Source organism: Ischnura elegans, chromosome 13, assembly GCF_921293095.1.
Source record: "Ischnura elegans chromosome 13, ioIscEleg1.1, whole genome shotgun sequence".
Taxonomy (NCBI): Eukaryota; Metazoa; Arthropoda; class Insecta; order Odonata; family Coenagrionidae; genus Ischnura; species Ischnura elegans.
Window position 1 is genome coordinate 11,254,932 of NC_060258.1, and position 21,634 is coordinate 11,276,565.

At 36.8% G+C, this 21,634-nt stretch overlaps 1 protein-coding gene across 1 annotated transcript; it reads right to left on the reverse strand.

Annotated features, from left to right (window-relative positions):
- Positions 1 to 4,159: 4,159 nt before the first annotated feature.
- Positions 4,160 to 10,049, reverse strand: LOC124170017. Its single transcript, XM_046548701.1, has 3 exons — positions 9,884 to 10,049; positions 8,522 to 8,701; positions 4,160 to 4,235 (listed from the first exon to the last, which is right to left on the reverse strand). Exons 1-3 carry the CDS (start codon positions 10,042 to 10,044, stop codon positions 4,160 to 4,162), a joined length of 417 nt encoding a protein of 138 aa, XP_046404657.1. The 5' UTR covers positions 10,045 to 10,049.
- Positions 10,050 to 21,634: the final 11,585 nt, after the last annotated feature.

Here is a 21,634-nt window from a genome sequence, read left to right on the forward strand (position 1 = left end):
AAATTATTCCGCACATTAGGCAATCAATACTGCGGCTGAAATGATTTGATGAAAGAATGGGTAAGGATGCGCCTTGAATATTTAATTTTTCGTATTTCAATGATGCATAATGTAGTATGTAATTTTGGAAAGGAGATATATTATCAAAGGGAAATTAAAACTGTTAAAAACATTCAAATATAAAAAATTCATAAATACAGTTTAGCATTTTGAAATGGTGTAATGCATGCAAACGTCATTGAAAGTAAAAAAAAATAAGTCAATGTTTAAACCAAAATAATGAATTGGTTACGCTTACGTGTAGTAGAGTTGGTTTACCAGACATCAACAAACACTTCCAGCCATAGCAAACCACTTCGAAATACTGAATGAAATCGTACGTAAAAACGATATGAGTGTATCGCCATTTACTTTACATTGAAATTAAATGTCGATATAAAATGAAAACTATGGTTGCCATGGAGCCCTTATTATAACGAAACATTTAAATTACCGATCAGGTAGTACCCTGAAAATTACGGACAGGTACGGTCAATAGCAAAGGAGAAAATGAGACCTATCGATATAATTTCATATCGATATATTTTCAATAGTAATCGTTATCTATAAAAACTATTTATATGTGTGCATAGAACTTTTCTTTCTTACAAAAATTGTTAAAATTTATATCCCCGTAACTATATAAATAACTCAGAAAAAGGGATCCATCAAATGCACACTTCCATCGATAATAACATCTGCTCTAATCATTGGATCGGCTTGATTTAACTCTTGTATGGTAAAACACATTAGAAGTAGTATTGTGTATAATTTTCATATTCAAAAATCGATTAACACCAAAGTTATTAGCGATTAAAGCGTAACTAAGGAGATTAGTATCGATATAACTCGCACATGAATCGGTCGAGCGGAGTGTTCATCATTGCAAAATTTGACTATTTTAATAATATTAGCCCTGAAAATTTCATTTATATAGCTGGAACGGTTGCTAAGGTATTCAAGATTGCATGCTCCACAAAAAAATGGCGACAATGATTTTTCGCGTGCAGGATATTTTTCGGAATTTAATTATGAATTAATCAAGAGGGTAAGCTAGAATTAACCAAGTAAGCTAAAACGATAGGGTGCGGTTTTTCCAGGAGATTCCAAATTTTCATACGGCACATGTCTCAACGCCGAAATCCGAGTTTGAAAATTCGCCCATCACGACAATGTAAAATCGAAATCGTTTATTCCTCGGAATTGTTTCGACATATGAAAATTCCATTATAGCCAAAAAATTGACTAAAAATTCCTACACCCTATATTTTAAGGAATTTGTTCTACAATTATTGCAAGTTGGTCAAAAAAATCCTAAACTTTTTCCATAATAAAAGCATTGAAAACTAAAAAAATAATAAAAAATACTAAATATCAATTGGTCGCCATAAAAACCATACCAAAAAATCTGCCAAAAAATCTAGTTTATGTTCATTGAATATTATGTTCCTCAAGCGTTTTAAAAAACAAAATAAAAGCGAAAAATCTTTAGTCCCATAAGGCTCCCATGTTAATTCAAGTCGATATATCTCGAAAACTAATCGATTTTTTCAAGTTTTAAGATTTTTCCTCCCGATGAATTTTTTTTACTTTTACATCCAATAAGCCAAATATCCACACCTACCACAGTTTGGGCCGTGAATTTCGATGAATCAGTCAGTCAGTCAATCGAATTGCCGGTATATGATTGCTAAATATTAACTCATTAAGGCTTGTACTATCGGGAACATCACCCTTTTTCTTTGACTTCAGCCTTAACTTTTTCATTTACTGGTTCACTCACAAACGTCAATAATTTTTACCTAATTATCTGCGTCAGACGCGTCCTCGTCATATTTCTGTGGATAACGACACTCCTTGAACGCTTTGATTTTATTCTTAATTAATTAGGAATTAATTTCTTCAGACTGTATTATAATTTACCTACATATGTTAGTTTTACCCTACGGGACGATACATTGCTCTGATACGACAGAGAGGTTAGTGTATGCGTGGCTTTGACGTCATTCCTTATCCCTTCTCCTTCCCTGTTGGGACTCCGGCATTAAAATTCGCTGTACCTACTTGTCAACATGTAATCAGAAAAAACAATCTACGACCCACTCCTCCAACCTCCCGCTCCCTTTCCCCCACCACTTGACACAGATACATATATATATGAATTTAAGTTCCCAACTCTTCAGAATCCCTCGAGAAAGCGACCAGCATCGGTCTGAAAACGTTGGATCCACCCAAGAATTGACGTTGTGATGTAGCCCAAAAGTTTTATTCAACATGATTACCATTTGTTCTCAGACTGGAGAATAGTTGATAGGGCCAAAAAATATTTCACATCAATTTTGATGGACGTAGGGAAAGCATTCATAAAAATTTATAGGTTCTACCCAGACGGCACAGAATCCTCCGTATCTAATTCGTATGCAGATAGTATCCATTGACTACCGCTCCGTCGCTTTTTGTCAATGGATACTATCTGCATACAAATTAGATACGGAGGATTCTGTGCCGTCTGGGTAGCCAAGCGATAAAAAGAAAACTTTTTTCAAAAGCCGAAATCAAATAAGGTTACCCCATTACCCTGAGCCCTCAGTGGCGTTAAAAATTATTTTGGTGCAATTGAGGGATGATTGAAAGTAACGTCATTGCCGTATGCACTATAAAGTTATTTTTAGGAAAATATTACAGGATTAATTTGTATCCTCAACCGAGGGAAAACAGATAAGTCCATTTGCTTTACCCTGGAGTGTAGAGGTCATACTCATAGAGTGAGGTGAATTATCTACTCCGTTGTATGTAAAGAGTCATACATTGATCAACATTTCAGTTTCAACAATATTTTTATCTGTAAAAATAAGGGCATCATTAAGAATTCCGGAATGTTTTTTTCTTTTTCGACCATAGAGCGAAAACCGTTGCTCAAATCGTTCTGGAGCATTGAGAAAGTTTACAGTGCCACATACACACAACCGTCTTTGATTCTCTGAGCGGTGTAGGTATAGGGTGTGTCTCAACGAAAATGATTTTTCTGCGCCATGGATATTCTGATAGCGTTCCTAGCAACAAAATACCAGGGACCAATTTCAGCTGTGGGAAATTCCCTTATAAAAATATTTCGAGGCTCTTTGATCAATATTATACACTGTAATGCATTTTACCACCTGGCAACGTGGTTACAGCAGATTGGCCTTAGAATAGGAACGTATAAAACCGTATCCGGCTCGATTTTGTGGAAGTTCCTTATATCCATGATAAATTAAAATGTGACGACTGTGGAATTTGCTATGTTGGTCAGACTGGAAGAAAATTCAAAGACAGAGTGAAGGAATATAGAAGAAGTTTTATATACAATGATGGGAAATCTTGTTTCGCTAATCATTTATGCCTCTGTAACCATTTTAGCAATTTTGACGAACATATTTTACATTGTATTGACAAAGGGCTTAAACTAGATTTTATGGAAAAATTCGAAATTGCCAATAGCCCGGATGGACTTTGTAATGATGTTTTATTTTGTGATGACTCTCCTTTGTTAAAATGCATCCCCATGGCGTCAAAACCCTGACCTTCACTCCGATCCACTCGATGTATGTTTTCGTCCTTTACTCACTCCTTCACCAAAAACCGTTCCCCTCCCACTCCCCCACACCAATTCCACACGCCCTCACCTCCTACCTTGACCTGGGTACATATACCGAGAGAGTACTGAATTTTTCACCTTGATAATGACACTAAAATGTGTTGAAACCATGGTCGGTGCTGAGTTGTAATACATAAAAAGTGTGGAAATTACCATCGTGTTCTTCTTTTTATCTTAGATTAGGAAATAGTGCGGTGACGTCTCGCGCTACCTGCATCCAAGATAGCGGCGGGGTAGTGGGTGCGGTTATTGCGTTGTTGGCAGAGCGAGCAAAGGATAATGCGAAGTCACATGACGCAACATATTTCCCATTCCCTGCCTGCTTATGTGAAACTATATTTTAGCGAAATAGTTTACATTTTTTACAATAATTGCAACATTTAAGCCTCACTACCTATTGAATTTCAATGGGTAATTTTTTTCTAGCAGTAAATTTGTATATACAAGTGACATAGAAGAAATAATACTACACTATCGTTATATTCACCTTCGGAAAATCCCTTTAGTTTTCTCTAGCAACTTCTTAAGCATGTCCAGCATTGAGATAAAACCGTCCTTCCTGCAACAGAAAGTCAAATTAGTCATTAATTAGTATGACACCTACACGAAATGAAATATCTTTTATCAAGTGTTTTTATTACAAATATTTAACTCCAAAGCAGAGGGCAACAGTTAACACTTCAACAAAGACTAATGTCAAGGGTATATATTGAATTCCTTCACAGGAGCGAGAGATTGAGACGATATAATCCCTTTAGCCATCCAATCCCTCCTCATTACAATAATTCTTATATTTTAATTTAAGCAATTTGAAATAATATAGTTCATATACAGAATGAATAACAACTTACAGAGTACCTGTAACAATAAAAATGAAAGATAGACGATAGTTACATTACATGTCAAACAGTAGCTTAACAAAACAACAAACTAATGCGATAGCCACCATCTCAGTATTTAGCTAGTTATTCGGTTGTTTTTCACTTGATGGGAGGAAGTTAGGTCAGTAAAATGTTTACTTGTCGAAGAAAACGGATCAATATCATTCGGGATGGAATTTATTGGGAAGGAAATCCGGTAGAATAAAGAACGGTTAATTATTAATAGTTTGGATATTGGTTTGTAGGCGAAGCAGGGAGATCGAACCGTTGTGGCGGAAAAGCCATTTGAAAATTATCTTTTGACTTGAATAACCTCAATATTAAAGATAATACTAATCACAATTTCATTTGGCTTATCATGGTAGCCCATATTCTTCAAGATTTTCCCATTTTGTTAATATTCAACCTTATGTTATTCTGACGGTTGAAAACATCAAACATTTTTAGTTGTTTTCTATACCGGAATAAATCAGGTATCGAGTATTTGTAATGTGAATCTTTGTGTATTCATGATATACATCGAGCTTTAATAGGTCACATCACCCGTACACTCAAAATAGACAGATTTTAGACATCTTTCATTTTATAAGTGCTCGAAGGGTACCTTCAATGAAACTCATTTGATACACAGAAATGGCTTTCAATATGAATATATTGTAAACCATAATTCTTGTAATTCATTCTCTTCCATTCATCCGAAACTATTAACACTATAGTGCAATATTACAAATGGAATGACGATAAGGTAATATTGCAAAGATAGTTCTTTTTTTTAATTTTAGGTGATGGCAGCGGACACTCTGAAAATAGGTGATTCTATTCTAGTTTGGACATATGCAATCAATTATAAAGTATAGTCTGAGTAAACCATGAGGAACTATGGTGAGGTAATTCTTTGTTAAAACTTCCGCGCGTACTCGTGATATTAGATTTTAAAAACTTAAGGGCTATGCTGCCGCGCCATCTTTTAGGTGGTTCCAGCGTTTCTTGACCAATGCAGGTAGATTTTTCCAGGTAATCTGATGGAGAGGGAATATTTGTTCATATAGATTGGTGTCTGAGTCAGGGAGATGGGTTAGGGGATTCGAGAGGAAAGAGGAGAAGGTTGTTAACTGTTTTTTTGGATTATCGGTTATCAAGTACGGCTTATTATTAAGTTGGTGTTCCGGTTAAAATTATTCTCCTCTTTTCCACTGTGGTAAGGTCTTGTAATACCAAAGGGGCCAACCAGTCGAGAAGGAGCCAGGATGAAGGCTGGATGCTGTAGAAGATGACCTCGATACAAATTGGCGTAAGGAAATGGTAACTTTTTGTTTTCAATTGATACAGGTGGAGTAAAGTATCAGCTTCCTATAAAATCTCAGGACTCTTACTTAAGATATTAAGATGGACACCTAAAATATGGAATCAATACCCCAGAGTAAAGAAGAATATGCCGGAGTTAGTGGCAAGATGAATGCCCGGTTAAGAAAGGATCACGAAGACAACGAAGCAAAGAAGGTTATGGTGAGGATCCAGGACCCAAATATTCGATGCTGATAAGCTTAGTCTCACCGTAATGACCGATTACAGTGCTACTATCTGACAAAGCAGAACCATATAAAGTCGATATTCAATGCAGCCGCTTAAAATAATCACTTATAAGAGGGGTTCCCCCATTTGCCAGCCACAGAAGAGTCAGAGAGGGATCTGAAGAGATTTCCATTAGATATGGAAAAGACAGTGGGCTACTTAAGCCTCAAATTTGATGCAAAGTAAATCAAAATATTGGTATTTTACATATCAGATTCTGACTCGTGACCCATTTCTAGTGAATGCGGCTGAAAGGTCACAATTTAAGGTATGTACGAAAGGTCCTCTTCCCTGATCGACTAAAATATTTACCATGGTTAATGATCGTTATGTACTGACCAGTGGATACACTTCAAAATACTGAGGTTTTAAATTAAAATGTAGAAGGTATGCTGAGGGAAACACACTCTAATATGTGAAAATAACAATGAAAGTTGGATAAATGTTCCCGGGTCACGGCCGCGTTGGTTCGTTTTAGCGGACTTAACCCGCTAACATTTTATCCATGTCAACAGCTTGGAAGCCTCCGTACCTATAGAGGTATTTTATGGAATGGTAATCTGTCTTGTACTATAGTTCAGAATATGTACTTCTTCTTTCATATTTTCCGGGGGCTATTTTTATTCTATAAAGTGGAATTACAAACAGCCAGACTCAAGCATTGGTTGCTGAAAGGTGAACGCTTTCCTGCCGTTAAGGCTGTGCCCCTTGGCCTCTTGTCAGTGTATTTTCATTTACTACCTCCCAAGGGCTTTAAATATAAAATAATGTTCCACATAATATGCTTTATCCTTGATTGTTTGAGTTAGCAGCTTAAAAATGATCAAAATATTTTATAAATGGGCATTCAAAAATAAACATAGAGCTGGGTATGTCGAAAAAAGACTCGTTTGGAATTAAATTCACCCTTGCGAGAAATGTTTTCATTCAAGTCAGGGTCTCAGGTTTTATTCTTTTAAAAAAATATTTTGTTGAACACTGCCACTGGAGAATTGAAGTTTAACATTTTGCGAAAATTCAAGTGAAGACATATATCAGCGGTAGGGAGATCACAAATAGAGCAAGGAATCCCATTTTGGCTGCAAATAGTAGTGAATACCACTTTAAACTTTACATGAACAAAGTTAAAACTATCTTCCTTCATAATCATGAATATTTCTAACGGAATCTACAGCGGGCGAGTTTTTTTTTATGAAGAATGACATCAACCAATCAGACTCTGCCAAAGATGGCTGAAGTCTTAAAACAAGGGCTGTGCAAGACTCTCGACTATCCGAGAGTCTCGGAGGTCGGGACGAGACTTAAATGTCCCGGCTTTGTCGGGGCGAGAGTCTTCACTAGTCTCGAGAAGTCGTGACTTTTCCAGAAACCCGTCGAGATTCTAGGGTCCGCTCAGAAAATAAAAAAATTAAACTATATTTTAGATATCTTTTATACACTGAGAATAATTTAACAAAAATATTATTCAAAGAAATGGTATATATTTACTTCCAAAACCAACACTTTTGATAAAATATCGACATAGCAAAATTGATCATTGCTTAACTAATTGCAAAATTTTTCATTGCTTAATTAACTGGTGATCATGATTTTTATTACATTAGTTATCATCCATAAACATTGGAAGCAGGTGTGTAATAATTAAGTGCTCCTTTTTGTTAATTTAAAACTGAATGTTTCCATTTTATTGTATTACTGACAAAATAAACATTGGTGTAGCTCTTTAGATAAAAGGAGTAAAGGGGCATGACTTCTCGATGCGATATTCTTTTCAAACGAAGTGTTCTAATGCGACGAAATAATTTGTTTCAAACGTGCTGAGAAATAGCCAACAATCAAATACGTACTGGATTTAATCATTTTATCAATTTCGACTGCCATTCATTCCTAATTTGAATCGCCAACTGCAGAAAGTCATCATTTCAAAAATGGACGATTTTTACTTATTTCTCTTAGTTGTTGCCAGATGCAAGACTTAAAGTTTACTAGTGAAAAGAAAAAAAATATTGAAACATATGCTCGGTGTTATTATCATGGCATGTTTACTTATAGTAGGAAATTTCGAGTCTTAAACCTAGCAAAACATTAGATAAAAAATAAATATCATCAAACTTGGAGATGGTTTCCTGCAAATAGCGATTCATGTGGGGATTTAAAGGAAAAATCCAAGCTATGAGAAAAATTTGCTCAAGAATGTTAGAAGAAACTTATGGAGAAAATATCATAGATTTGGATCCCATTCTATTGTCCTGGCCCCACTCTTATGCCGACAATTTGAGCTTTCTCTGTGTAGTTGTAGTGCTGAGTCAGCATTTTCCTCGTGCCCAAAGTCTGAGCTCTCAGTTAAATGAAACGAAGAAGGGTTAGCTGTGAGCAGTGCTCTCATACGTACCATTCATCCTGGCTGTCTGCTTCTGTCGCTGATTCATTAATGCCTGAGGAGCTGCCACAGCGTTGCATCAGTGGCTGCTGCTCTTCTGTACTTGTGTCTGGATGCATTGAAATCACCTCCTCCAGGTCTTTCTGCGACGCCCGGAGAGCAAGGTCTGCTTTATGCATCGTGGCAGAACTCCTGGATCAAGGGAAAAGTAATAATGTTAGCTAATAGGAGCTGACGAACAATATAGAATCACTAAAGGTAGCAATCACTGTGCGTCCAATACATGTTGTAAAAAATTGATGTAGCTAATTTAAGAAAAAAAATTTATTACTTACCTAACCAAAATTTACTGATGATCATGATTTTTGATACCTCATTTATCATCCATAATCATTGGTAAAAGATGTGTAGTGATTCAGTGTAGTAGTTCTCCTTTTTGTTAATTTAAAACTGAATGTTTCTGTTTTATTATATTACTGACAAAATGAGCATTGGTGTAACCATTTAGATGAAATAAAATATATACCTAACAATAAATGCGTAAGTATAAAGGGGCAAGACTTCTTGAGACTGGAGTGAACTATAGTCCCATGGGCGCCGCTATAACCGCGCCGAGAGTCTTGTCGACAATGGCGAGAAATTCAAGTCTCGTCTGGACCACCGAGACGAGACTCTCACAGATCACCATTTAAAACCATACGTAGGATGTGATACTCTTTTGATGTGAAGTATGAAAATACGACGGAATAATTTGTTTTAAATGTGATGAGAAATAGCCATCAATCGAAATATGTACTAGATTGAAACGTTTTATCCATTTCAACCGCCATTCATTCATAATATTCATTCATATTGCATTCATTCATAATTCATTCATAACTGCAGAAAGTCGTCATTTCCAAGATGGACGATTTTACTTTTTTATTTTAGTTGTTGCTAGGTGAAAGACTCAGCGTTTCCTACTGAAAACAAAACATTTTATGGAAACATATGCTTGGTTTTATTGGCATGCGTGTTTTCTTTTAGTAGGAAGCGTTGCGTCTTGCGCGTAGCAACAAATTAGTTAAAAAAAGATAAATTATCAAACTTGGACATGCTTCTCTGCAGTTAGCGATTGATTGGAGGATTTAAAGGAAAAATAAAAGCTATGGGAAAAATTAGATCTAGGATGTTAGAAGAAACGTTTGGATATACTATCATAGATTTTATTTATCCCATTCCATTGCCTTGGCTCAACTCTCGTGCCGACAATTTGTGTCTTCTCTGTGCTCTGAGGTGTAGTGTGGAGTCAGTGATTCCCTCGTGTCCCAAATGTGAGCTCTCTGTTAAACGATACAGAGTAGCGTAAGCTGTAAAAAGTGCTCTCATACGTACCGATCATCCTGTCCGTCTATCTTAAACGCTGATGCATCAGGAATTGAGGAGGTGGAGTTGTGTTTCATCAGCGGATCCAGCTCTAGTAGACTCGCGCCTGGTGACACCACATCCTCTAGGTCTTCCTGGGAAGCCAGGTGAGCAATTCCTGATTTCAGCATGGCAAAGCTCCTTGATCGAGGGAAAAGTATTCGTGTTAGCTAATAGGAGCTGAAGAGCACCGTGGAATCATTAAAGGCAGTAATAAGTGTGCATTTTAGTATGCTTGACCATATAAGTTCGTCCAGTGCTCAATTAATTCAGAAATTGTGTCAAGCATATAACTATAGTGCTGCCATAAATGCTTGTGTGATAATTCCTGGATCTCAAAAAATGGAATAGAGTACCACTACAAGAGATAGTAGAAGCACGACTCTCGCCAAGTGTTGAATAGCGTCAGCTAAGGGAGTATTCATGGATACTATGCAAATAGATCGTAAAGCTGAGGATCATGACAAAGTAAGTTGAAATATGTGTGAGGTGCACTATAGTTCAGAATATTGGACTATCGGAGAAAGTAATTTGAAAAGAACAGAGGCCTTGCAGACCTAGTGCTGAAGGATAATGCTGAAGATGAAATGGACGGATAGGGTGACGAATAAGGAGAAAGGAGATTATGTGGAAGAAAGACCACTAGAGATCGCTGTACTCCAAAGAAGAACAAAGTGAATTGGTCACGGAGTCAGATATAATGGGAAACATATTGGAATGAGAAACTGATGGAAAAGTGTCCAGAGTAGGACATGAGGACAAATATGGGAGTCAGATGAAGAAGGATTCGGGGAGGAAGAGCTTCAAAGAGGTTGAAGAACTGGCAATGGGAGAGATAGGGAGAAATGATGACCTGCAGTGGGTATAACAAACTTAGGATTGAAATACTATGCAGGGATCTATTTATTTACAATCATGAGAAATAGCATTGGAAATTTATGCGTTTGATACATCACATCACCGTGAGAATAAGTTTCAGAAAACGCCCCTAATTTTACCTTATTTCTCCGTGACATTTGTATCACTGCTATTCAATTACGCGAGTGGACACTTTTGTAAACTGATTTAAATGAGCCTTAGCCCATCCAAAGAACAAGCGGAAAATCCCTTGTTGCAGCATCGGTGCACTTGTGTACGAACGCGAATAACTCAATAAAGAAAATCGACACAGAAAAAAACACATAGAAATATACTTTATCCAGTGAATGCAATTTTTTACGATGTTATGGTACATAATTTCACTACGCAATTTCTATAGTTTTCGATATGTTTGTAACATGACTGACGCACTAATATGTAGGCTTCCTTGTTGATGTTGGCGAACCTAACATTTGTAATATTGATGACGTATACGGTTGATACTATTTATTAGTTGTCTAGTAGAATTGGGTTGATGCAATCGGGATAAGAGAATGCGCTTTTAAGATAGAAGAATGATATTTATGTGAAGAAAAAATTTTCCAAATTAATTTAATAATGAAGTTGATGCATTAAAATAAACCATGAAATACACAACGTAAACATTTATTTCTAAAGTCATAGGTAAGCTTCTCGGAGTTGTGTCTCAAACACATTTTCCATGGAAAAATTATTCACAATATTAGCGGTTATGTTTTACAAACAGCTCAGCTGAAAATAAATTTTTACGAGAATAAACTGGTTATTTCTCTGCACTTATAATAGTATTTAGTTTTACTACAGCCGATGGATAATTAACAACTACCGTACAAAAGTATACTTTCAAGGATATCCCTACCACTGAATTGGCTAACAGGACACAGAGCTTATACATAAATTGAAGTATCACGGATGATGGGAAAACTCCAATGACAATCAGCGGCTAAATAATGGTGATTATGGAAGCATTTTTCACTTAACCCTTTATAACCCAGAGCTGCTTAAGAGAGAAATCAATTTTCAAGATTTTTCATTGTGAAAAGATGAAAATTTGGCAGTCTATCATAATTACCGAGATAGATAAGTATTTCGTCAACAAAATATACACCACAAAATAATATGCAGTTTAGATATTTTCTCAAAAGAGCTCAAACTTTATAAGTTTTTGATGTTGATTTGAACATTAGGTCATAATGGGTTAAAGTAGTTAATTTTTCAGAGCAAAAATTAGCCACTTAAAAAAATCAGTCGGAGATTAAGTCCAAAAATTGTCAAACTAATTCGGCGGGACTCTGACCACGCTAAAAACTAAGATACAGCGTCTCCAGATATATAGAATCTCCTTGCTCATTGCAAACAGTGGCAATAGTTATGGAAGGTCGGCCATTTTGTGCAGTGCTATCAAGTCTGTTGGATCTCATTCCGCCCATGTATTGCGCGAATTTCCTCCAGGATAGCATAACCCCACATTGGGCTACACTGTGAACATGCGTCTCATTCAAATATAGGTCAGATTGAATAAGGGATGTATGTGGAAAATCAATTGGTAAATCCAGAATCACACGATCAATTCATAAGTCCAAAATGATGGATTGCTTAAGCGATAGATTTTCAAGGACGAAAAGAATGATCACTCATTGAGCCATCATTTATAAATCACACAATCATTCCTACCGTCCTTTATTCAACCAATTACTCCGTCACTTTACGTATTCACCGCTTTCATTCAATTAAAAGCCTGGAGTGACAATGCAATCGCTCATAGAGGCCTTGGGTTCTCCCTGGATGAAAGAGGGTACAAGAGATCAGGATCGCAGCTAGGAATTAAGGCTGGGGGGGTGGTTTAAGTGCCGGGGTGTTTGGGGGATATGGAATACCCACAAGGATGAGTGGTTGGTGCGAGATTAATTAATTTCGGAATTTTAAGATAGATGGTTCAAAATTGTGATCTTTACAGCTGTCTGAGGGGTAATTTATTAAACCTTACACTATTCTATTGTGGCGAGGGGCCTTCGGACAGCGTCATTCCGCACAAAGACATGTGATGCTGTATCCAAATCTCTGAAAATAAATACAGAATGCTCACTATGGCGGGAGCCAGATTTAGGAGATAACTTGCCAAAATGTCCTCGCAGCTGCATGGCAAAACTAACAGGATCAACCGATGCTTCTGGAGGAGTATGCGAAAGGAAATCCCCAGGCAAGCGAAGAGGCTGCCCGTACAACAGCTCCGCAGGGGTGGCATCACGTCGGGGTCACCACTTTAGCGTGAATATTAATTTATTTACAGCCGTATTGTTACAATAATACATTTGACGTCTACGTTCACTTATCAATCCAATTAAGTAAAATGGATTAAACTAAAAAATTTCTCTGAGCTCTGGAGGGGGAATTTATCCCTCAAAAACCACCCCTCGCTGCGCCACTGCATGGGACGTTTGCAGCGAGAGAAAAATGGACGGGGAGGTAGTACACCTATATTGAGGCTATCCTTATCGGAACTCATCTGTAGATTAAAATAAAAATGTTCAACAGAAGAAAAAGCTCAACAAATTTTCAGAGACCATGTCTGATTCATGCACGAGATAAGCAGCCTTAAATGTCCGCTATTAGCTTCGACCACGCCAAGCCCACGAAACGTATTGCCATTGGCCGACGCCGCGCGACTTGTGAACCTCGTGACAGTGAAATGCTAACAGAATCAGAACGCGTATTCATCCGGTGAAATAAGTAGCCAAACGTTTCTCATAATGGCGGAAATGGGCATTAATTATTTAACGGTTTATGGCATAAATCTTCAACCTAATTAATAAAGATGCTTTATATATTTTTAACCTCGGATCAAATTATATTGCTCCGCTGAAAGCCGAGGGAAATGTTTGCAAGGAAGTGTACAGATACTAGTACTGTGAAAAGGTTGCTACGGTGGATGAAAAATTTGAATGATGGATAATAATTTAGTCCATTTGCAGATAATGCCGGAAAAAATGTGGGAACAAAATCGTTGGACAAACTACAGCTAAAAGGAGATAAATGCAATAAAGCAAGAAAAGATTCTAGGTTAATAATATGAGCGATTTTTACTTACTTCAGCCCAATTCTTCCTCGTAAAAATCTTTCAATCTTAATCCATACTAAAACCTTGATGTAACGCAGAGAAAATACTTCTTTAAATATTAATAAGGGAACTTTTCTATTCTCATAATTAATAGCATATAAAGAAGTTCAATGTCAGGGGCATTAATGTATCGCAAAATTCGCTTAGTATCGAAATTATACTCACAGTGAAATTGGACCTCGAAAATAAAAAAGGCAGGCTTATTCAGAAGTGGTCTTCTTGCTTGCTGTCTGCAAGGAGCTTCTTAAAAGCGTCTTCTTCGGTCTGAAAGAAAGAACAGGATTATCTCACACTCGTTCCTAATAATTCGTATCATCTGCTATTTAACTTTAGGTACTCGAAGTGCGGGCGATCGCCGATAGCATAAGATTGACACGTTATCAGAATGGCACGAGACGAGAAATTCGCTGTTGGCGTCTTTTTGGGCGGTGGCTCAAATGTCCACAATTGCCGAACCGAAGGCATTTATCTTGGAAGAGGTGTTGCCTCAGAAAGCACAGAAAACACTGGACGGCAAAAAATTACTGTTTTTCGAGCCCTGATTCCATTACTGCTGATTATTATGTAAAATGACCTCCTGAATCCGAATATGACATCCGTTTTTCTCCATCGGCCACCATTTTCGGGAGAAAGCCCCCCTCTACTTTTCATCTCTTTCGCAATAATTTGGAGGAATGAAAAGGATTAGATTAGTATTTATACTTCTTATTTGGTTTTTGAGAGGTTAAATGTTCTAAAAATGATAATTAATGGAAAGAATGTATATTTGTGGGGGATAAGCTTCCGTTAATGATTTAAAAAAAAACATTGAAAATTATCAACCTTTCCTTTTTTCGCAATTTTTTCACTTATTTTCTTCGTATTTCAGCTGCCATTTCATCCTCAAAAACCCGAAATATCCCAGGTTGATGGAAAATTATATCAACAGCCGTCCAGTGTAATTGGCGAATGGAATCATATTTAGCACTGTCATTGGATTAAAAGCGTGTCCTGGCATTACGATCTCTCCTGGAGGCCGTGGGTTATCATAGGCAGAGAGTTGGTGCTACCCTTAGCGAAAAAACTGCTAAAATTTTTAACAGTCAATTGGCACCACTGTTGAATTAAACACTAAATTGGGGTCAGTGTTAAAATTAAACAGTAACTGTTAAAACTAACAATAACTTTTAACTCTAATAGTAACTGATAAATCCAACAGTTATTGATGAATTCAGCAGTTGCTGTTGGATTCAACAGTGGTCCCAACTAACTTTAGTAAATTTCAACACTTTTTTCGCTAAGGGTAGCCACGAATTCAGCGAGAGAAAAAGAGAAAAGCCTTCGGGTTACTAAAAAGGGAATTTCTGTGTATTTTAAAGCGGGACGAATTATATCGCTCTGATGAATGTCGAGGAAAAAATATGCAAGAAAGAGCATAGTCATTAGTGCTGTGAACAAGTTGTTATGGTGGATGATTGATGCGAATAATAAATGCTCAATTCGTCCACTTTCAGATAATACCGGGAAAGTTATGGGAAATGTTGGATAAGCTAAATCTCAAAGAAAGGAGAAAGGTTGTTGTTGGGTTGAGATGATCCCGGATTTTCATGAGCGGAAATCAGGATATACATGAGAGCATGCATGTATAACGTATTTGTACAATGCATATATAGGCTATCCTTAACTCTAAATTATCTGCAGAATAAATTGTAATACTCCATAGGAGAAAGTACTAAAAATTCTAAATTCGTTTTAAATAGTTCAAACATAAAAGGTATGAGTGAAACCAGTTAGAGGTAAATATTAAGAGCTCGTATCCGATTTTTACTCGAGATAAGCAGCCAGAAATGTGCGATATGAGCTTCGGCCACACGCAGACCACGAGCCGTATCTCTATTGGCTGACGCCGCGTGACGTGTGAACATCTTGATTGCCTCGTGACTAAAGCTTAGAGATTCTGGGCACGCGTTCATCCCGTGGAAGTTGGCAAATGTTTCTCAAAATGGCGGAACCATGCAATCATTTTGTTACGGTTGATTCTAAAAGCCTTCGGGTTAATAAATAGGGAATTTCTATATATTTTTAACTCGGATTAAATAATATCGCTCCGCTAAAAATCGAGGAAAAATAAGCAAGAGCATAGTTATGAGTACTGTGAGCAAGTTGTTATGGTGGATGAATAATGCGAATAATAAATGCTCAATTCGTCCACTTGCATATAATGCAGGGAAAGTTATGGGAAATGTTGGATAAGCTACATCTCAAAGAAAGGAGAAAGATTGTTGCTTGGTTGAGATGATCCCGGATTTTCATGAGCGGAAATCGTGATATACATAACGTATGCATAAACGACAAAAGAAAATTTTTTTCCTACGATTGCATTGAATGCATAATACGTTTGGATCTTGCTAACTTTCTTGTGAACTGCTTTGTGGGAATATTTATGGTTGTCCCCATTTAAAAATTCATATTTAATCGATATAGTGATAAAATTGCATTTGAATCAACATATTTCATCCATTATGTCTAAAGGATGATGCAAAGGCATTCCTTCAAATTCCTTACTAAGCTTCGAAGATGATTCCTGGATCCTGCTTGGACATTCGCAGTGTTACTGGAAGATAGGTCGTCATTCCATGGTTGGAAGCACTACATTCGCGGGCAAGACTTAATTCACCAGGAAGGCAAATGCAACGAAGCAAGAAAATATTCAAGGGGACAAATGAGAGGGATTAATCGGTATCTTCTTTTCAAAATAGAAAGATATTGGGATCTAGGAGAAACAGATCACGACTTACTACAGCCCAATTCATCCTCTCCAATGTCATTCAAGATTCGTACATAAAACTTTTAAAACTCAGAGGGTCTCCTTCTTAAAATTTTAATAAGGGAACTTTTCTATTCTCCTAAATAATGGCATATAGTAATCACAGAGGCAGGAATATTAGAGTATCACAGAGTTCACATAGTATCGGTATTATACTCACAGTTAAAATTGGATCTAGCAAATGAAAAGCAAGGCTTATTCAGAAGTTGTCTTCTAGCTCACTGTCCCCAAGATGCGTCTTCAAGGTACGTCTTAATGGCGTCGTCTTCGGTCAGAAAGTAAGCGCAGGATTATCTCACACGCGTTCCCAAAACTGCGTTTTATCTGCTGTTTATCTAAAGGTACTCGAAATAACGGCAATCGAAGATAGCATGATATTCACACGTTATCAGCATGGCGTCAGACGATAAATTCGTTTTCGGCGACTCTAGTGGCAGTGTGTCTAATGTCCACAATTTTCAAAGCGAAGGAATTTTCCTTGGAAGAGGTTTGGACGAAGCAAACACAGATAATTGACATGTTATCTCGGAAGGATTTATAGGAGCAAAAAATGGGAGCAGTGTTGAGAATGGATTCGATGAAATGCAAGCTTGAGGTGACTGCGAGACATATAGGGTGGTTTCCTTTTATTTTTTAATTGCCTAAATCGAATGATTATTACTCCGGGAGTAGGTACGCATTTCGCGCTTTTACATTTTTAAAATACGATATCTATTTTTCACGCTTAAATGAAAATTGAAAATTTTCAAGCGCGCGAAAACGCGACGGGTATGTATGAACGCCGGGAAAACTCCGTGTGACGTCGTTCTGGTTCCCGCTGCCCCAAAAAAGGTGACCTTGGGGCGCGGCTCTGAGCGCTACTACGACGCATGATGCTAGTAGGTAGCAGATTACCATGCTAGCTGTTAGCGCTTGGCTTAAATAAAGATTGTTAATACCTTATCAAGCGAAGAAAACTTTCCGACCATAGCCAGTTTTAATGGGTGATTATTAAGACATGTTTCCCTGAGCTCTGTGCCTCATGAATGAATTGGTAATCTCAGATGATGTAAAACTTCTATCTACTGGTATAGAATTTAGGTACCTGTGACATCACGTGGATTGACATCGCATGTGCGCCAATCTGACCTTTTTCAAATGAGGATAAAATTGACCCTTGCCATTCTTCTAAACCGGTATTTCTAAAACCAAATAATTTGTAAATTATGAATACACTACTGGTCGATAACAATTCGCAATCGATGCCTTTCGTTTTCTTTGATGAAGGAAACTACCCTATTGTCGGTTTGAGTCATAAAAAATGACTGCTATTAATGATAGTCCAGAACAATATTCTTGCGTATATCTTTTAATAAAGATCAATTTTTGGCACGAGGTGAACCTAAGGGTCTTAGATAGGGCACGATAGCTGCTAATTGACGGATGTGAATAAAGGAAGATATGTTTTTATCTTTTTTTCCAATTCAATGACGTTCTCTCTTCTTGCTTATCAAGAGATGCAGATGGTCATACGAAGTACTTATTTATTTATCTATCATGTTTTATGTTCGCCCAACTAATATATAATTGTAGGGTGAACAATCCAAAAATGTAACTACAGAAAAAAATTGAAAATAATTTGGTCACAGCCGCAAAAATAGTAACAATCATGATAAAAAATGCTGAAAAATATTAACTAAACACTATCACACTCGTAAAACATATTTTTAACATCTTTAATAAAGCAGTCTTTCTTTTGATACAAGTCTGGATTGTTGAAATTTTTGTAATATGCTACACAAATCCTACGTATTGGCGTATTGGAATAATAATTTGTTTTAACCTTTGATATGTAAAATGTTCTCTTCAACCGGCTATTAGCATTTGGAACTATAATTCTTATTTCCTCCAGTGACTAGTAACATAGGCCCTTATTGATGACATCATTGAAACAGCGGATCCTTTATGATTCTTCTATTTTGCAGGGTTTGGAGAGCAAACACTTTTAACACATCGCTATAACAAACATATTTTTCGAAAAGCGGATACACATGATATAATAAAAAATATCGAAATCTAAAAAAACTCTTTTGAACCTGCTCTAGCATTACAATATGTTTCTTTAAAAAGTATTCATTGTTTGAAACTATCGCTAGCTCAGCGTCATACATTTTCATGGAATACAATTCTCTTTCTTTCTCGTAAGAAAGAGTTTTTCACATTAATTCTCCAAAAAGATCATATTTTTCAATAGGGAACAGTTTATTATTAACTTCTAACCGCCATGCAACGCAGTAGCCTCAGATAGCTTCTTAGTGACATCTAGCGTCAGGCATCAAGTAGTGAAACTAAAAACAACGAAAGCGCAAGGAACTTGGATGTCTTTACTCATGCGGCAACGATCACTGATCCTCTCATCAGATTTGGTTCTTCATACGGCCGCGAAGGGCGCATATGTACGCGAAGGTTTGTAAAGAAATGACGAGTGATGGCAGTGTTTTGTGTGCTTCATGCTTGTTGAATGTCCTTGAACCTTTCCTCTGTTTATTCATTGTTCTTTATCAATATATATTATACCTTACAATAAAAACGACAGTGTGTCTTTTATTCCCGGAGTGAGAGTTATCATCTCGAGAATGTTTTCAATTGAATATAAAGGGGACCCAATAAATGAGTTCAACAGATCCAGGCATCAATTGGTGGAAGTTAGACATATTTAAATAAATAAAAAAATGTAGAACTTTTCCATGAAATTATGTGGAAAGTGCTTCAATCTTTTATTAATTTAAATATACTAATGAATTTATAACTACGTTAAGTTGAAAAATAAAACCGTTAATTCTAACGTGGCGATGGGGAAATTGCATACTTTCATAGACAATATGATGATATGCTACAGTGAATACTTAGTACCGCAATACACTTTTTTCCGCTTAAAAATTTTAAATTCAGTTTATGCACTAGAAAATGACTCCCAAATGTCTCCCGAATTTCGCGGGCTAAAAAATACCGCCCCCACTAATCTTATGCCGTGACGTCATAATTTAGTAGGAGTCCAAGATCCAAGCCCAGATACATCGAGGCTGCAGGTTTGGAAGAGCCACGTTTCGTTCTAAGGAGAACCCGACTGAAATAAGGAAATATTACAAGTGGTGCATTGTTCCTCTGTGCAATAACACCCCAGAAAATATTTTCGTCTGCATTCCCACGGAGGAAATTAGAAGAAAAGCCTCAATGCATGCCATCTGTAGGAATGTGCGGTACGGAAAAATATGAGTATAATAAACGGAATGATAAACTCGTGTGCCATGTGAGCGAAGATAACTTTAATAAAATAATATTTCCATATTTCATCTACTGAAAAACTTGAGACTGAGATTTTTCTATAATGCGGCCGCCGTAGAACAAAAACTCAACTTTTCGCCAAACAACGAGATACTTGTTTCTCGATGGGTACGATGGACTCGAATTATTTATGGCACTTGTTCAATTTCAGTTACGGAAGGACATAGAAAATCCCATTATGTTTCAAATCAAGGGAGGAAATATGAAAATACAGAGCAACGTTGATCCTCATGCATTCGAGTGCCAGCCAAGAAGACAGCGTTTTCTTCTACTGTCGGCGTCAAAATGATGTTCCGCTGTACTTTGCAAATTTATATCCCGGCTTCACTGAATGCTATAATAATGAATTATGCGTCATTTAAAGGAAATTTTATTCTAAATTCTAATTTATTTAATTACAAAAAATTCAAAAATGAAGACACACCAGTGGAATAAACGACTGCGCGCTCTTCCAATTTAGCCGTTTTGTCAACTTGATGAACTTTGTAACTCAACCTAGGGAAAACTACTTCCTCTACAGCATTCATCTCCCACAATAATTTACACTCATCAGTGCCGATTAATAAAATGACTTTTGGGTATTTTTAGAACTTATCTTTTGTTATAAATTAATGAAAATATTTAAATATTATCTTGTCCTATAGTTTACCACGAAAGAAAAAATAAAACCGTTAGAAACACTTTCAATTATTTGTAAATTTTCTATGATCCACTATCTAAAAATGTTGATATTTGTAAATGTTAATCAACTCTTTAATGCTATGTTGCCAATCGTGGCCGCGCCGGGTAAACAAGCAGCTGCTGTGAGGATGTATAGGAGACGCATTATAAAGGAAGTTGTAGATGGAAAAAGAATGGAATCCAGAGGTGGTCACAAAAAATGAATCGCAGCATTCTTAGATTTTATTCTACGCCGTTGCTTGCTTTTCAAAAAAAAAGTTGAGTAACAAGAGGAATGTTTCGCGGACCTTGACTTGGAAACTGTAGAGATAAGAAAAAGACATGTGTGGATCAGCAATTTCCATTTAGTTGGTTGTCAGGATAAACAGAGGATCCATTTAAAGGTTGTCAGGCCATCGTATAAAGATAGGACTGATGTGAGCCACAGGGAAAATGGGGTGTTTGAGGGAAAGTCAAACACAAAGTTGCCCAAAGAGTGAGCAGTTCTTTCATATGTTGCTCTTTCCCCAGTTAAAACCAAATAGACTTTGGATTGGGATGATATTTTCACCACGGATTCCAATGATAGTGAGAGTGCATGTGATAACGGTCATCGTCGAAGGTCATCCCTCTAGGATTGTCGATACGAAATTTTTAAGTAACAACCAATTGCAATGACGATGAGCTCGTCTTTAGAGTAGGTTTCAGACATGGTATCGTGAGAAAAGCTCCCAAAATGTATTAAAGACTCTGTTTGAAAAATATTAACATTTTAATGTTACCCTGGGAAGGCCTTAATTACAAAAGTAACTTATTAACACCGGAAGACGTTGTGTTTATTGCATTGATCGAAGTGCGATTGACTGATTCTTTCTGCAGAATAGGAAGTGGCTTCGGGGTTTCTGAGTCACAAGAT